Here is a 16,670-nt window from a genome sequence, read left to right on the forward strand (position 1 = left end):
TCTATCTATCTATCTATCTATCTATCTATCTATCTATCTATCTATCTATCTTTGGCTTTCTGAGACAGGGTTTTTTTTCTGTAGCCCTGGCCGTCCTGGCACTTGCTCTGTAGACCAGTCTGGCCTTGAAGTCACAGAGATCTACCTGCCTCTGCCTCCCAAGGGCTGGGATTAAAGGTGTGCACCACCACTGTTTCATTTAGCCTAGGCTAGTCTTGAACTCACTTTATAGATGAAGCTATCCTTGAACTCCTGATCCTCCTGACTCTACCTCTGAGGTGCTGGGATCCTGTCTCAGGTTTTAGTAAATGTCCACCAAAGAATCTTCCAAAACTGGTAGAGCTAATTCTCCTTCTCACCTGGACTGGTTGTCAGAACTGTTCACACCACAGCTGCCTGGCCTCCTGCCATGGAGAGCATGGAGGAAAGAGCTGGGAGGGATACCCCGGAACTGCAAAGCTGGAGACCAAGGTCACCTCCAGGACACCACTGGGCTGGGTGTGAGACAGAGCATGGTATGGGCATGTTTCCTGCACACTGAATGAGTCAGTTGGGAGGTGGGGCTGGTGTGAATAGAACCTTTTAGAGCTCGAAAAATGCAACAGTTGGCCCAAACTTTAGGCCATGAAGAAGAAATGTCCACTTGTGCATCAAGGGACTTCAGTCCCATGAATGCTGTCTATGGCTTCTACACTATTAGTTGATGCTTTCTTGTTCTGGAAGAATATACGTTTTTCTCTGGCCAATAGCACCTCAAAGATCCTCTAATCGAGTACAATTTGTTTTACAGAAAAGCTGAAAGGGACTTATAGAAGCGAGGGACTCACCGAAAGTCACAAACTGGTTTTAGTGACTGATGAGGTCTGGTCCTGGGGGTTCCTGTCCCCGGCAGGCTGATTTCCTACCCTACATCCCATCAGAGACGAAGGGCCCTCTTAGGTGTGGCCCGGAGGTAGGAACGGTGATGAGGTACACTCCTGGTGCAGGAAGTGACTGGAGCGAGGATAGTGGGGAGGAAAACAGACCGTACGGTTCTTTCACATGTGCCACTCACTTACTCCTCGGGCAGTAAATATTATGCCCATATTTGGGAGACCGCGCTGGTGGGGATAAAAATAGCTGTCTGGGGTTCCCAGAGCTTGTCTGATAAAGCTGGGTGGCCCGCTAAGTACGGGGGTCAGCCATAAGTCTTAAAAAGAACACCGGAGAGGTGAAGGGAAACCACTGAGGTCATATGGTCTGCAGAACGGCAGAGCAGACTTTAGACCTCTTGGTCTGACCTCTTTGTCCACCGTACCCTCTCTGTCCCATGTTTCACTGACTCTGTATTCTGTTTCCCCAGGGTTAAGCATTAGCTTCAGACCACAACTGTTCACAGGATGGGGTTTGCAGTCTTCAGCCATGGCTTCCTAACTAACCCGTTTAGAGAAAATAACCAGACATGGTAGGGTCCTAGTGGCTGGAGGGTCAGTTAGCCAAAACATAATGAACTTTTTCTGAAGGGGCTGTACTTGTGCAGGTTCAACTCCTTCCTCAGGTCTACATGCCAAAGCCACCAGCAAGTCCTGACCACACCATTAACCCCGCTGCCCTTAAATGCAAGCTGTAGACATCTGTTGCCCAGAGCGGCTAATACCCTAATTGATCCATTTTCCTTCTGGCTCTGATCCTGTGCATGGTGGTCCGGCTGAGTGTTTCCCCTTCAACTCTGCTCAGATTGCTTCAGCATTTTCTGCTGTGTGATGAAGACCACGCTCCCAACCATGTCCAGCTTTGGAGTGTTGAGGCCCTAGTTCTCCAGCCTCCCTGCCTCTCTCCTTCCTCTGTCTTCCTGCTATCTCTTCAACAGGAGGAGGTCTGTCCATCTGGTGCTGGTCGTTGTTCTTTGGGGAATGCTTCCCGTTATCTACTCCATAGTATCGTTATAGAACGCCAACTTCCAGGAAAGACCTTTCCAGGCCATTTTCTCTAGCTGAGACAGCTCTCCACTTAATCACTAGAGCTTTGCTTGGCTTTGTTTTTTAAGTATATGTCTCTGCTTTTGCTGTTTGTTTGTTTGTTTGTTTGTTTGTTTGTCATTATCTTCTTCATCAAAACATGAACATCACCAGATCAGGGTTTGTTTTGTTCATCCATGTGTTTCCAGTGCCTAAGAGAGTGTTGAGTGCAGATAGGTGTTCATTGAATGCTTGTTGAGTGATTGAGTGAATGAATGAATGAATGAATGAGAGTACCATTGATAAATATTGGTGGAAAGTTGGTCCAAAGCTAAATGACCTTTTCTGACCTTACCCATGGGTGGATGAAACATGGCAAAGTTTCCATTCCAGGATTTTTGGTGTACTTAAAAAAAAAATTCTTTTATTTACATTTCTTATATCTCTTTCTCCCTACTCTACCCCAATCCTTTCGAACACCCCAACATCAGATAGGAGAGAAAAAGGGTTAGTGGGAGAGGGAGCACAGTTCTCTTTCTTAGTTGCTTCCTGCTGGTTAGGGTCATTGGGTAACTTGAAGCCAGTCCAATCCTTTCAGGACATCTCCAACTTCTTGTCTCACTACATCAACAGTAACAGGAGCAGCAAGGGGGAAGCAGGAGCAGCCTTGTTCATTCTCGGAGCCTCCACACTCTCTGGGACCTGGCATTTATTCTCTCTTCAGAGTCCTAAGATTTAAACTATCTGCAGGTGGCAACGAGCTCCTCTCAGAGCCTGCCTGAGGCAAATAGTTTGCTGCTATGGACAATATGGATCAGTCCCACATCCCACACCTGGGATTAAAAGAAAAACACGTTTATACCCACAACACAGGATGGCTTTTGTTGTTGTTACAGTTCATGAAAGTAAGGACATATGTTCATCAAAATAATGTCATATATGGCTATGGAAATGAAAATCCGCTTGGAATTAATTTCTTTGGGTTGTTGCAACCAAGTCCCATAAATTGGTAGCTTCAGACATAAAAAATGTGTGTCTGAGAGTCTCTGTAGAACCCATCTTTGCCTCTTTTTAGCTTCTAGTGGTGGCTGGTAATTCTTAGTATTCTTCGGCTTCCAGCTTTGTCACCCCAGGCTCTGTCTCTGCTGCCGCATGATGTTTTCCTTCTGTGGCTGCCTTCATGCGGGGTTTCCCCTTCTAACAAAGGCATCAGTCATCTTGGATTAGTATCCACACTAATGACCTCATTTTGTTTATGTCTCTGTGACCAAATAAGGTCACATTCACAGGTACTGGGGGTTAAGACAGCAGTGTGTGTGTGTATGTGTGTGTGTGTGTGTGTGTGTGTGTATTCAACCCATAATGTATTTTGATATTTAGTCTTGATAGAGGCAAATCACAAACAATTTCTATTGTTAAATTTCACACTTAATTGTCTTTGGTGCACTTGAGAAATGACTTAAAATCTGAAACCAGGTACCCTGCACCACGGTCTTTGATTTTATGAGCTACTGGAGTCTGAGCTCTCTACCGTCTCAGTGATGATCCTTGGAGCCTTTTGTTCCTGAGGGCAGATGTCTGTGTTGTCTTGAGTCTCATCTCTCTCTCCCTTCTTTTGGCTACTGAGCTACCCTTAAGGGAGAAATAAAAGCCAAAAGTGTTCTTTGCAACTTGTTCTTGATAAGCCATGTGCGCACAGGGAGGGCCGTCAGCATGAGATGTTTTGTTCCCTGACTCACCCACCCAGGAGACTGCCATGGAAGATCAGGCACCACCTGGGTCACCTAGTGACCCCATGGACCTAACTGGGAAGTGGCCGAAGCTCAGTGGCAGGGCTGAGGCTCCAGGCCAGGAATTTTCTCCGGCAGGCAGTGAGAGCTCTGCATGGTGTTCACTAGGGAAGGCCATCCTCTGTCCTCACCCTAACTAAGCCCTGCGGGTCCCTGGCCTCACCAGGGTGTCCTGTCCCTACATTCCGACATCCTGCCTCACTGGACAACATGTCCTCAGCACGGCCCTCAAGGTTTCATCATGACTTCTGGTTCCAACTCCCTTCCTTGTTTCGTTTTTATTTCTATTTTTTCCCCTTACCCTTTATCTCATTTCTGGTTCTGTGAACGAGGCTGATGTGCCAAAGCACAGCCTTTTTCTTTCTACTTTTCAGGCAAACTTCTTGGATGGCCTTGCCTGTGTTTCCCAGCGACTGCCTTTTCTCAGCCACCGTTCCTAGATTAGATTTTTTGAATGCACATTCCTTGCTCTGTTTATAGTTTTCCTCATCTTGATGCTTTTTGGTCCCACACTTCGCATCTTTAACCCCCCTGTTCAGGACTTAATTAGCTTTGTGCCTGGTGTGCTATAAAATGACTTTAAGGAATTAAAAAAAAATAGCAAAAACATTTGTCTACTCCGAACAGCTTGAAGCTAAGGATAAAAATGGCAACAACAAAAACAACTGTAGCAGCAAGCATCCACGGAGCCCTTTATGTGGGCCAGCTGTTGTGCTCAAGAACGGTCATTTAAGCCTTACATCCTCCTGTTGTGTACCAGGCCTGGCCAGCAGTGCTTGGCCTCTCTCCCACAGGTTTGGGGGGTCATCCGTTGCTTTCTCTGACATTCTGGTGAGCACCCCGACTCCTCCAGTAAGCCCTTCTGGATTGCAGAGGTTTAGAGGGAATACAGGCTTTATGAATGACTGGAAACAGAGGCACAGAGGAGGGAGGGGCAGCCAGGGAGCAGCAGTCCTCTGAATCAGCATGGGCCCAGCTCAGAGACTTCTGATGAATCAGCCACTTTCAGCCTCTGCATTCCAGGGCTCCTGCCCTCAGCGGCAGGAATTGGTTGGAGAGTTTGTTGGGGATCATTGGTTCTCACACTGTCCACCTGGGGTTCATTAAGAATAAGGGATCAAGGGACTAGGGTAACCATGGCTTCCTACGGGACACACCCCTGCAGCTCATCCTCTGAGGTCATGGACTGCTGGCACTGGGAGGGGCCTGCTGTTTCTTATTTCACATCTGGCAGGGCCTTCTATTTCGGCTGTGAGTCAAGGGCTCACAGGAATGCTAATTGAGAATGGGTGCATGGATCAATGGATAGACTGGGAAAGGTTTTGAAGAATAACTTGGGCTGGGCTGTTGAAACGGCTCAGGAAGGTAAAGGCACATGCTGCCAAGCCTGACAGCCTGGGTTTGGTCCTTGGGACCTACGCAGTGGAAGGCGAGAACCAGCTCTCCAGTTGCCCTCCACACATGTACTGTGGCACATGTGCCCATTCATTCTTTCTCATCCTCTCTCTCTCTCTCTAAAACAAAACAAATAAATGTAATGAAAAAGAACTTGACACTACCCATCCCACCTACGCTTTTTCACTCTAACTATTTCTTCTTGGGTTTCCTCTCTTTCTAGCGAGCGTTGGTGGTATTTCTGTCCAGGGTCACTCTTTGCTGCCAGTCTCCATGAAACTCCCCCCTCCCCCAAAGAGGGCAGCTATTAAAATAGCCCAGGTCAGGTTCCTCCCAGAACTCTCCTGAAGAGGGGCATGTCCATGTCTCCAGGAGAGTGAAACAACTGTGAGGCTAAAATCTGGCCAGACTGCCCTTGCAGGGAGAAGCCTTGAGTGGCACTGCTGGTTTTGTGGGCTCAGAACCCGGCATCTGTGGAAATGTCAGCTACTTTTCCTCCATTAGAGAGCGCATTGTTGCGAGTTGCTCAACTCTGATGCCCTGGGGCCAGGCTTGGAACCAATACCACGATTGCCATCTTACAGTTTATGCACATACCCATACTCAGATTCACACACACTCTCTCTCTCTCACACACACACTCTCACACATATTCTCTCTGACACACACTTTTTCACACACATTCTCTCTGTCTCTCTCACACACACACACGCTCTCCTGTTTTATTCATGTCCAAGAACAGAGACCAGGAGTTGTTCATGAGCTTGCAGTGGTATCTCATTGGTCACATCAGGAATGGAAAAAGGCCGTTGAAGCAAGATAGAGCCAAGCCTCTGAGAAAATCTGGAGCCTCTCAGCAGTGCTAAAAGGATTCCACGTACAACCCAGTGTTTCGAGAAGATAAATGATAGGCTATGTTGTCTGCGATAGCGTTTATATATTACATGTATGTGTTTGCATGCCTATATATCCAAATCTGTATCTGGGTATTGAACTAGAATCCTGCTGTAACAGGCCTGGTGCTTGCTATGTGTTTGAGGGTAGATGCAGCTCATGGCAGTTATCTTGCTGTAGCCGCCTGGCAGAGTGTGGCTGGCGTGCCAGGCCTGCTTCCACAGGTCTTATTCTAGAACTTTGTGCATACTGTTTAGAAATTAGCTCAGTTGCAACAAAAATGAAACCGTTGAGCCCAAAACCTTTTAGTTGGTGCCAGTACATCTTTGGGCTGGGTTAGGCAGGGGGGCAGGCAGGCCTCAAGGGTGCAATATAGCCCCAAATAATTTGGCTCTGAAACCCAGAGCTACATGTATGCTAAGCATTCACTGTACCACTGACCTATTTTCCCAGCCTCTTAGAACGAAACTTTAAAAGAGTAAACGGTATTATTTTCATACAAACAAATAAAAAGAACGTGTGTCAAAGATTTTAATCAGTTTAAACAGTGTGGAAACCAGTGAGGTGTTGGGACCACTTCAGGAGGGAAAGGAAGGGAGTTTTATAGTTGGTCAGTTACATGGAAACAAATTGGCTAATAGATTTTTTTTTTAAATTGGCTAATGTCTATAAAACAATAGGCTTTAACTTTTGTGGCTTATGTTTTCTACCAGGTGGACGTCATTGGCATTTTTGTTGGATGAGAATCATAATTGTTCTTCTTATAAAAAATAGATTTCTGTCGTCATCGGTTTTCTTTGTTAACTTGCACAAAGTTGTAAACCCTCGTAGTCAGTTCAAGACAAAGGTGCAGACAGTCCCTGGCCAGGGCGGGTCTTTTTCTGAGCGTGTTCTGCTCAGATAATAAAGATAGCTAGAATTCAATCATAATGAAATAGGCATTTGACCGGGTGAGAAATTCTGGAGATGTCGGGGAAAACACCCCGGTAATTAGGATAATTTATTTGGAAATAGATTTGCTAGGGACAAAGCCAGAAAGAAGAGTTATGGGCAAAGGGAGGCCCTTCAGAAAGTCGGGCGAGGGAGCTGCCAGGGTGGCTGACTGACTGGCAGCATGAGGAAGAACGGCTCTTCCTTCTGCTCCCGGGAGAAAAAGGCTTCCCTGAGCCAGAGGGGATTTATTTGTCCGAGCCCAGAGACACCAAGCCAGGGGAGAGGCTTCCACAGAGGCAGATGCCCGGGCTTACTTCCTGGCTGTACTTCTCAGCGCTATTTTGGTTCTCTTGGCTCTCCTGGTTTCCCCCAGCAGTCTTTTCTCTGACTTTTTTCAATACAAGGACTCTTCACTTTTGAGTGACATCTTGAAGCATCCTCTTGGCTTTTTGAATTCTTGCAAAACTCCTGTGTGACAGATTAGCCAGGTCATAGAGACAAGATGAGTTGCTCAGGGGCACAGCATGGAGCTCAGGCCCTTGTTTCCAACTCAGAAGTGCATGGTCTTCCAGCCTCAGTTAGTTTTTCCTGATCTCTAGTTCAACCGCTCTCAACTGACTCTGCAACCCTGTAACAGTTCCTCATGTTATGGTGAAAACCCCCACCCATAAAATTATATTGTTGCTTCTTCATAATAGCAATTTTGCTATTGTTATGAATTGTAACGTAAACACCTGTTATACAGGATGCAGACTGCAAAGGGGTTGAGACCCACAGGTTGAGAACCTCAGCTCTAGTTCTTTTGTGCTTTTCATGGTTGGCCTCCAAGACAGATGTACTAGAAAGCTTAACACTTGTTCAGAGAGTGGAAGACGGCCATTAAAGTTACTCTGGCCCCTGCTCCACAGTCTTTAGGTGTTCATCTTACTGCATCTGAGCCTTCGGTCCTTGGTACAGTGGCTATGACTACAGCTACATGGAGAAGGCACATGGCCATTACTCTGGGCCTTGGCTTCACATTTGCCCAGTATAGGTATAGAACCAGTCACTGATGAAAGCCTTTCTATCCGCTATGATGGGGTCTGTCGCTCGGTCCTATCAGCTGCTGTCACGTCGCTCGGTCCTATCAGCTGCTGTCACTGTGGCCTCATCAGCTGATGGAGCAGTGAGTTTCTCCCCATCTTCTTTATTTTATTTCTTGCTTATCAACAGCCCATGTTTGGTAAATGTCTATGGTGGGGTTAGGACGTGTTTATGTGTACTTGGGAAATCTTCACTTGAGTGGGAAATTTGGGGTGGTCGGGGCAGGGTGGTCACTGCCTTGAGTGAGTCAGATGCTAATGTCTACGCCTCTGTTGCAGACTCCAACATCTGTACCACCCGAGGCGTGAACTCCTGCAAGCAGTGTCTGGCTGTGAGTCCTGTGTGTGCCTGGTGCTCGGATGAGGTAAGCCTATGCCTTATTTTGTCAATGCAAAAACGTAGTGCTCACCTCAAAAGGAATATGAGGTGCTTTATCCTGGAAAATATAAGTGACTGTGACCAAGGAACACAGACTCAGGTTGCTTCCAATACTGTGTTTCAATATGATAGCCAGTATAGTGGAGGTTTTATAGGAACAGGACAAAGAAGGTAATAGGGCAAAGTGTTTTAGAGGTACATCAGTGGAACATCAGGTGAGGAGCGTTACGGCAAAGCAAGGAAGTCTCTGTTGTAAGTGTCTGGTGTTACCACCTAACCTTCCCAGCCTCTGGCTTTGTGGGAGCTAGGAATCTACAAATTCCAAAGAGGACATTACTCGACAGTCTCAAGAATGTTAAGTTAAACCCAGAGGCGAGCAATCCATGGCTATTTAGGAGGAAAATATAGCCCCAAATAATTTGGCTCCCAACCTGTAGCATTTGTTTGGCCTTGTAGAACGTTCAACACTGGTATGGCTCCCCACCCTCACCCCCATCTCCCATCTGCCCAAGCTTCAGTTCACACCTTATTTCCCTAGATTTGGGTGCTTTTGTGTAGGTGCAGGCACATGGAACTATTTCCTTCCTCCTAAAAGCAGTCTCTTTCCCCTTCTGAGCAAGAAGACCAGGTGAAGTCTCCACGTTGAAGGATGGTGGACAGCTGGTAATGAGTCTCCAGCCTGCTTTGCACTCCCACTCCAGCCACTTGGCTTCCGTATCTTTCTTGCCTGTGGCTTTTGCTACTTTTCCCCAGCCTTTGCTTGCTTCGGGCTGAACCACCTCAGGACAGAAGGGCTTTAGTCGCAAAATGAGAGAGAGGTGCTAGGGGTATGGAGGGAGGCCAGTGTGTTTTCCCCCAATAATAATAATAATAATAATAATAATAATAATAATAATAACAACAACAACAACAACAACAACAACAATAACAACAACAATAATAATAACAACAACAACAGCCAGAGAGAAATCTTGTGGTTGTTTTGTGTGCCTTCCCTTCTCTCTGATGATGAGGCCCCTTTATTTTCCTTCCTTATTCCCTTCTTCCCTTCCTTCCCTCCCTCCCTCTCTGAGGTGTCAATGGGGGAAGGAGCACAGCCCGTTGGTGAGGACCAGAGGGTGACAGGAAAGGGTTAGCTGTGTCTAGGCAGAGGGTTTGTTGTGTCTGAGGCCCTGGGGAATGAGTGTGTCTGAGGGAATGGCTATGTTTGTGGCCAGGCTGGGAATTTGGAGCTGGCAAGGGCTGGTGGGGAGGTGGAGGGGGGTGTGTGCATGTGTCTGGAGAGGTTCCCAGCAGTCACAGTGGGAGTGAGTCACCAACCCCAGGCAGGTGGTTACCTGAGCTGCAGGCCTGGCTGCTCCTCTGCCACTTGGTGGAAGAGCTACAGCCTCTCCTACACAGCTCTTCTGCCACTCTAGCTAGCCCCTCACTCTCTTGTCTGCGTCTCTTCTGGATCCTCTGGGTTTCCTAAAAAGGCAACCTCCTGGGCAGACTTGGGGGAAGGAAGCTAAAGGGTGTGTTTATCCCCCAGAGGAGGGCTGCCAGAGCCTCCCAAGGCCAGCACCATACACAGCTTTGGCCTCCTGAGCAGTTCCTGCTCCTAGAGGCAGCTGCCCAACATCTGGGCCAGACTGATCTCATTTAGCAAATGAAACATTCTCTGGGGTTTGGGGAGGGCAAGCCTGTTCTTCTCCACCCCCACAGGTGCCCCTCCCCTCTGGGCTGCACTGGAGGCTCAAGCGTGGCTCCGTGGCACGGCTTCTTCCTTCTCGTTTGTCATATCCTCCTGCTTTTGGTCCTCACCACGGTTCTGTGAAGCTTCCTTTCTGAGGAAGTTGTAATTCTGCAACAATTCCAGAAGAAGGGGTGGGATGTAGAGGCTGTCTCGTTTGGACTGGGTGGCCTGAAGTTGGCTGGCTGGAGCAGAGGGGACCGGAGGGGAGCTCCCTGAAGGAGACCTACTCAAAGGATGTGTCTCCCCCCTCCCCACCCCCTTCAACATACAGTCAGTGTAGAGATGGGCAAGAGAGTCTTGGGAACAAGTAAGAATCCCCAGAGAACCTGTCCTTTGGAGGGGTGCCCAGTCCTGGGCCCCCTCCTCCATTTTTTTTTTAAACCTATCTGTATCTTACAGAGCTGGGTTCTGACCAGCCAAGGTCCCGCCTAAGACCATGTGAGGAGATTCCATGTGACTAGACGCAAGTGTGGAATATTTACCAATCACTATGGTGAACATTTGCCCTCTGGGGCACACTGAGGGGCCAGAGGGAGAGAGGCTGGGAAGGATCAGCCTGTTGATGAGGTGGAGTCAGGAAATGGGTGGAAGCTAGGATGGAAGGAAACTAAAGAGGGGAGGTAGAAAGCCCAGTGAATTAGTCCTCTCTGAATGGAATACAGTGATTGACCACATCTACCTTCACTAAGTGAGAGGGAGGAAGGCCGGGGTCAGGGAGTCAGAAGTGGGGCAGGGCGGAACCCTGGACTGTGACTAGAACATGGCTGTCATCTTTTTCCTGAGGGAGCAGGACCTCTCTCGTACAGGCCAAGCTTAACTACGGAAAGTGGAAAGTGTTTTGCTCTTGACTTACAACCACCCAAGGAGGGGCTGGGAGCTCCCATGCAGCCCCCTGCCTCAACTGTTTCAAGGTGGCTCTCATGCTGGCAGTGCCTCTGCAAACAACTGGTTGGGCTCAGCTTGTGGTCCTTGAAGGACTGCAGCTCCTGGGTGTGTATAGCAAGCCCTTGGCTGGGGAGGAGGGAAAGAGAGCCAATTGTGTGAGTGGGGTGTTTGGGGCCTATCTGCGTAGGGTGTGTTCAGGAGAGATAGGGACGGGGTTAGCTAGCCAGCACTGGGATAAGGAGTCATCTCTGTGACAGCTAGCGACGACACCAGCTTCACACAGAGCTAGAACCTGTGTTTTGGGAGTGAGTGGCGTGAGTCTAGTACTTTCAGGGATCATACGGTAACTAACAAGCCTGAAGTGCTTGTTCAATAGAAAGGCTCCCGGGATGGAGCTTGGACCTATTGCATCAGAACAGGTTGTTATGGCAGCAAGGGGGGGGGGTCAACAATGCTACTGGTGGAGGCTGGGGTTGGACGAGGTGGGTGGAGGCAGAATTGGGGTTGCCAGATAAATACAGAACACCCAACTCAAGCTGGAGTAAATAGCAAATACATTTTCATCTCGGTATGCTTTGAATATTTCCTAAATTTGGCCACCTTAAAACAGGAAGAAATGCTAGCTCACGAACTGGCATCCAAGGATGAAAGAGGAAGAACGGTAAAGCAGAAGACTCCAGTCCTGTTCTTTTATCTGCAGGGGAAAGGCTCAGCACAGTAATTACCGAGTGCGCGCGCGCATGCGCATCAGGGTCTCATGGTCATGGCTGTTGTTTCTTTGTACTCATTTTTAACCCGGAGCATAGATGTCCACCTTGAGTTTGCCTCCAAATTTGTTATTGTTAAAAAAAAAAAGTAATAACAAAAATGTGTAGTAGGGTCCGGCGATGTGATTCAGCTTGTGTTACGCATGAGACCCTGGGTTCAATCCAGCAGCACTTAGATGGGGCGTGGTGGCCGCACGCCTGTAGTCTTGGTCCTCAGGAGGTGGAGGTGGGAGGATCAAGGGGGAGGTGTAAGTTCAAGGTTCAACTAGGGTGATGGCTCAGTGGATAAAAGCGCTTACTGTGAAAGAAAGAGGACTTGAGTTCAAATCCCCAGCAGCCTGGTAGAAGCTGGGCACGGTGGCTTTTGCCTTTAACTCCAGCGATGGGGAGCAGCGACAAGTGCATCCCAGAGAGACAAGGTGGCTGGGTGTGGCGGCACACGCCCTTAATCCCAGCGCTGGTGACGCAGAGGCAGGTGGATCTCTGGGAGTTTGAGGTCAGCCTGGTCTACAGAGAGAGTTCTAGGGCAGCCAGGGCTACACCCTTGAGACCCTGTCTTTAAAAAAAGAAAAGAAAAAATTAGAGAGTGATGGAGGAAGAGACACCTGACACCCTCCTCTGGTTTTCTCGTGTGTGTGCACAGGCAAACCTACACAGACATATGTATGTATGTATGTATGTAAGTATATATGTGTATGTATGTATATATACATGTATGTATATATGGTCAGGGTAATTTTTGCCTACATGCAAGTTCAAGGCCAGCCTGGGCTAAATGAAGCCCTGCCTCACCGAGCAAAACAAGCAAACCCAAACGAATAAGCACAGTGGTGGGAGTGTGCCCCTCACGCTCACCCCCAGCAAAGCGTGAATCCTAAAGGAGCTAAAATGCCTTCTTTCCCTTCCGTCTCTCCTCCCTTCTTCTCTCAGCGCTCAGATAATTCCGAGGGGAGCCAGGAGCTGCCCAGACTGCAGTGTCAGTTTGGGGGGACGGAGGCGGCTCTGTAGAGTGGAGCACACTGGTTTATTCCCAGGGCTTCCTCGAGGGGGGCGAGGAGGGCCCGTACAGCACTGGCAGCTAGCATGGGGACCGCGTCTGCTGTTAGGTTTCTCTACACCGGACCCCCAGAGGATTTGAGTCTGTTTGACTCATGCTGAGGGACCTCGTGTTTTGAAATCGTCCCGAAGTCTTATTTTAGCTCCTGCCCAACCCTGTGAGACAGATATCGCACTGGCAGTTATTCATGCTGTATTTTCCCCAAACAGGATTAAGGGGGGCTGGTCCTAATAGCATGTGTCACCCTCCCAGGAAGGGGAGGTAATCCATCAGCTCACGGAGCCTCCCACCTCCGTGGGTGATTCTTTTCCCCCCAGGGGGCGGGGCTTGACTCCTGTGTAACATTCGGTTTCGGTGGGAACCAGAACGTTAATGTCAATCCCTTTTCTAGTCTTCTGTCTTCCCTTCTCCCGTTGGACCTGGGTGGGAATGTGGCCAACGGTGTTGAGGACGTTGCTTTGGTATCTTTGGGATAGTCTGAGGGCAGGAGGCCGTCAGGAAAGAGCTGGGCCCATGAGCAAGTCTGTTAGGTGTCTGACCTCTGACGTCAACCATGGCGAAGGGAGGGAGGGAGACAGCCTGGTCTCATTCTTTCAGTGTTTATTTTTCTGAGAAAATTCATAGGAAGCATAAGGACTGTCGACACCTGCCGAGCATTCAGCTCTCTCTTATTAAGACCGTGGAGTTGGGGAGTGGAGTGAGGAGTGGAGTGAGGAGAGCCCCCCAGAAGCATTCTCTCCCGTTGCTGCGCCTGAAGATGCTTGGTGGCCTGCTGTTCTCTGTCAGCGACTAGTCTCCCCTCCCGGTGCCCCCCTTCAGCCTCTGTCTTGTTCTGGAGAGGCTCAGCTTCTCTGACATCTTGATCTAAGACATTGCCTTTCTGGGAAGGTTTTTTTTTCCTGAGGTCTGTGGGCAGTTGGAATCAGGGATAAGATTGGTGGCATGTTGTATGTATTTGTGTGTTGTGTTTATGTTTACATGTGTGTACATGCATGTACACGTATGCATACATGTGTGCATGGGTTCTAGAAGGAAGAAACTGCTTCCTAGGAATGCAGGGTTTGGAGGGATGAGAGGTGGGTACCAGGGACCCGTGACCATGGGTGGTTGAGCAGAGAACTTGGGAGTATCCAGCAATGAGTTCTTCCCACTGCTTTTATGTCAGGATACAGAGTTTCTTCTCTCATAGTCAGGGATAGTCTGTGATGTCCCTATCGGGACATTTGCAGCCAAGAAGGTTAAGTCTTTCTCCCTATGTGGAGGCCATTTTCCTGCCTTGTATCTGAAAAGCTCAGAGAGAAAGAAGGTACTGGCCAGAAACCCCTTTCTGTTTCTGTTTGGGTCAGGTTTGGGGTGTGTGTGTGTGTGTGTGTGTGTGTGTGTGTGTGTTGCATGTGAGGTGTGAATGTGTTTGTGCTGCTACTGTGTCACCATCTACACTTCCTCAGCTCCTCAGAGGGGGACCTCTTGAGCTTTAGATTGTGGGTGCAGGCGTCCTGGCGACCAGGTGAGGCACAGCTGAACAGGAGGACATTATCCATCGGTCCCCATGCTACCCACATCCTTATCTTGTATCCTGTTCTCTGAACGCCTGGGACATTCTCTCTTGTGGTTCCTCCCAGGCCCATTCCTCCCAACTAGCCTTTCAACTTTTTTTTATTATATTCTCTGGTGCACAGAGTGCAATAAAACTCCCTTCATGAGGCCACTCCCAGGCGGAAAATCTAGGCGGCCAGTCAGTTGCGTCACTCCAAGCTCTGCAACGTTGGGCAAGCTACTTAACTTCTCCTCCTCCTCCTTCTTCTTCTGTTTCCTTTTCCAACACAGGGTTTCTCTGTGTGGCCTTGGCTGCCCTGGACTCGCTTTGTAGACCAGGCTGGCCTCCAACTCGCAGAGCTCCTCCTGCCTCTACCTCCCTGAGTGCTGGGATCACAGGCGTGCGCCACAGCACCCGGCTGTTACTTAACTTTTCAGGCCTCAACTTTCTTACTTAGAAAGTTGAGCTCCTCATTGTGAAGCTTCTTTGGGTTCCTCACCTGTAAAGTAATAAGCTTCCAGCATTACCAAGCCATCAGCATTGCAGCGACTGCTCTGAAGTGCCTGTCCCGTACCTACACACAGCAAGTGCTCAGAAAATGTTAGTAGTCATTCTGGGAACTGACTTTTTTTTTTTGTGGTGGTGGGTTTTGGAAGTCGGTAGTTAGGAAAGTGTGAGGACCTAGACGTTGGGAAATAGGTCCAGGCAGGGGTGTGCCAGCTCTCAGACCAGTCCTCTCCACCTGGCACATGACAGCTCACGAGTCAGTGCTGCTTACATATGCTTGAACACGATGAAACTGGAAACGTCATGTTCCCCAACCCCACTTATGAAACAAATCAGGAAACGAAGGCGCTGAGTGACTTCTGTGGGGTCGCACAGCAAACTCAGGGTGACCTAGATCTGGGGCCTGTTTCCTGATTTCAGTGTATTTCCAAGAACGTTTAATTCTTGCGTGCGAGCACACACAGAGTCCCGGAGGCTGAGAGGAGATGGGACAGTGTTTTGTTTTTTTTGTTTTTTTTTTTTTTTTTTTTTTTTTTGTCCAGAGGGAAGGAGGAAGGTGACAGAATAGGTCTGATCAACAGCCTGTCCTCATGGGTAGTTTTCCCAGCTTGTAGCTCATTCAGGAGCTACTTATAAACATATCATATTAATAGCTAACACTACTGAGCACCTACTGTATGCGTGGTCTTACTTAGCCTGGCATGACATCCCTGTGGTGAAGGGTTCTTCTTAGTGTTAGTTCTTTTTAAAGTTTTTTTTTTTTTATCTTGGCAGAACACATATAACAGAATTTACCATCTTGACCTTTTCGTGTGCATGTGGTGTGTATATGTGTGGATTCTCTCTCTCTCCCTACCTTATTTCTTGAGACTCAGGGACTCTCATTGGATCTGGAGCTCACTGACATGGCTAGCCTCACTATCAGCACGCCCCAGGGATCCTCCGGTCTCTGTCTCCCTAGCTCTGGGCTTGCAGGCATGTGTCACCATACCAGGTTTCTGTTCTTTTAAACATGGGTGCTGGGGATTGAGCTCAGGTTTCATGCTTTTGTAGCAAACATGGTCCTGACTGAACCATCTCTTCAGCCCCTTTCTGACCATTCATTTTATTATTTCTCCACCCCAACCATTTTGAGTGTACAGTGGAGTGGCATTAAATGTACTTATAATGTGAAGCCCTCACCATCATCCATCCCCATAACTAATTTCATTTTGCTAAACTAAAACTTTGGGCCCATTAAACAACTCTTCCTTCCTCTTCTCCCCAGCATCTGACAATTGTCATTTCCCCTTCTGTCTCTGTGGTTTTGATTATCTGTCTGTAGCCAAGGACAGCTTTTCCCCTTCACGCTGCCACAGAAGGAACCGGCCTTGAAGAGCTGTGTGTCGGGCTCTGGTTCTTAGTCAGTGGCAATGCTGAGGGTCAGTCTCAGCCAGATCATTTCTGTGCTCTTATTCCTTACCCTCCACTGTCTCCACTCTGTCAGCTTTGTCCTAGGTGAAGACAGGAAACAGGAAACCAGAATCACGGACCTTATAAGCTGCCAGTATCTAACACAGCAGCTTTAATGGCTTTAACCTTGGCCCACAGAAAGAAATGACTCATATATTGTTGCTTGTTGTCCTCCAGGAAAGAGAAGTTTCCCCAAATAACATTGAAACCTTTTATTTATATGCTTGCGTCTATTCTATTCTATTCTATTCTATTCTATTCTATTCTATTCTATTCTATTCTATTCTATTCTATTCTATTCTATTCTATTCTATTCTATT

General features: G+C 48.1%; 1 protein-coding gene across 1 annotated transcript in view; it reads left to right on the plus strand.

Annotated features, from left to right (window-relative positions):
- Itgb3 (integrin subunit beta 3) overlaps positions 1-16,670 on the plus strand; it is a 65,404-nt gene that overhangs the window by 10,167 nt on the left and 38,567 nt on the right. Inside the window, exon 2 of the mRNA XM_055592571.1 lies at positions 8,311-8,396. Coding sequence (XP_055448546.1) covers positions 8,311-8,396 — 86 coding nt within the window. The remainder of the gene's footprint in view (positions 1-8,310; positions 8,397-16,670) is intronic.

This window comes from Psammomys obesus, unplaced genomic scaffold (assembly GCF_907164565.1).
Source record: "Psammomys obesus unplaced genomic scaffold, mPsaObe1.curated_primary_1811, whole genome shotgun sequence".
Lineage (NCBI taxonomy): Eukaryota > Metazoa > Chordata > Mammalia > Rodentia > Muridae > Psammomys > Psammomys obesus.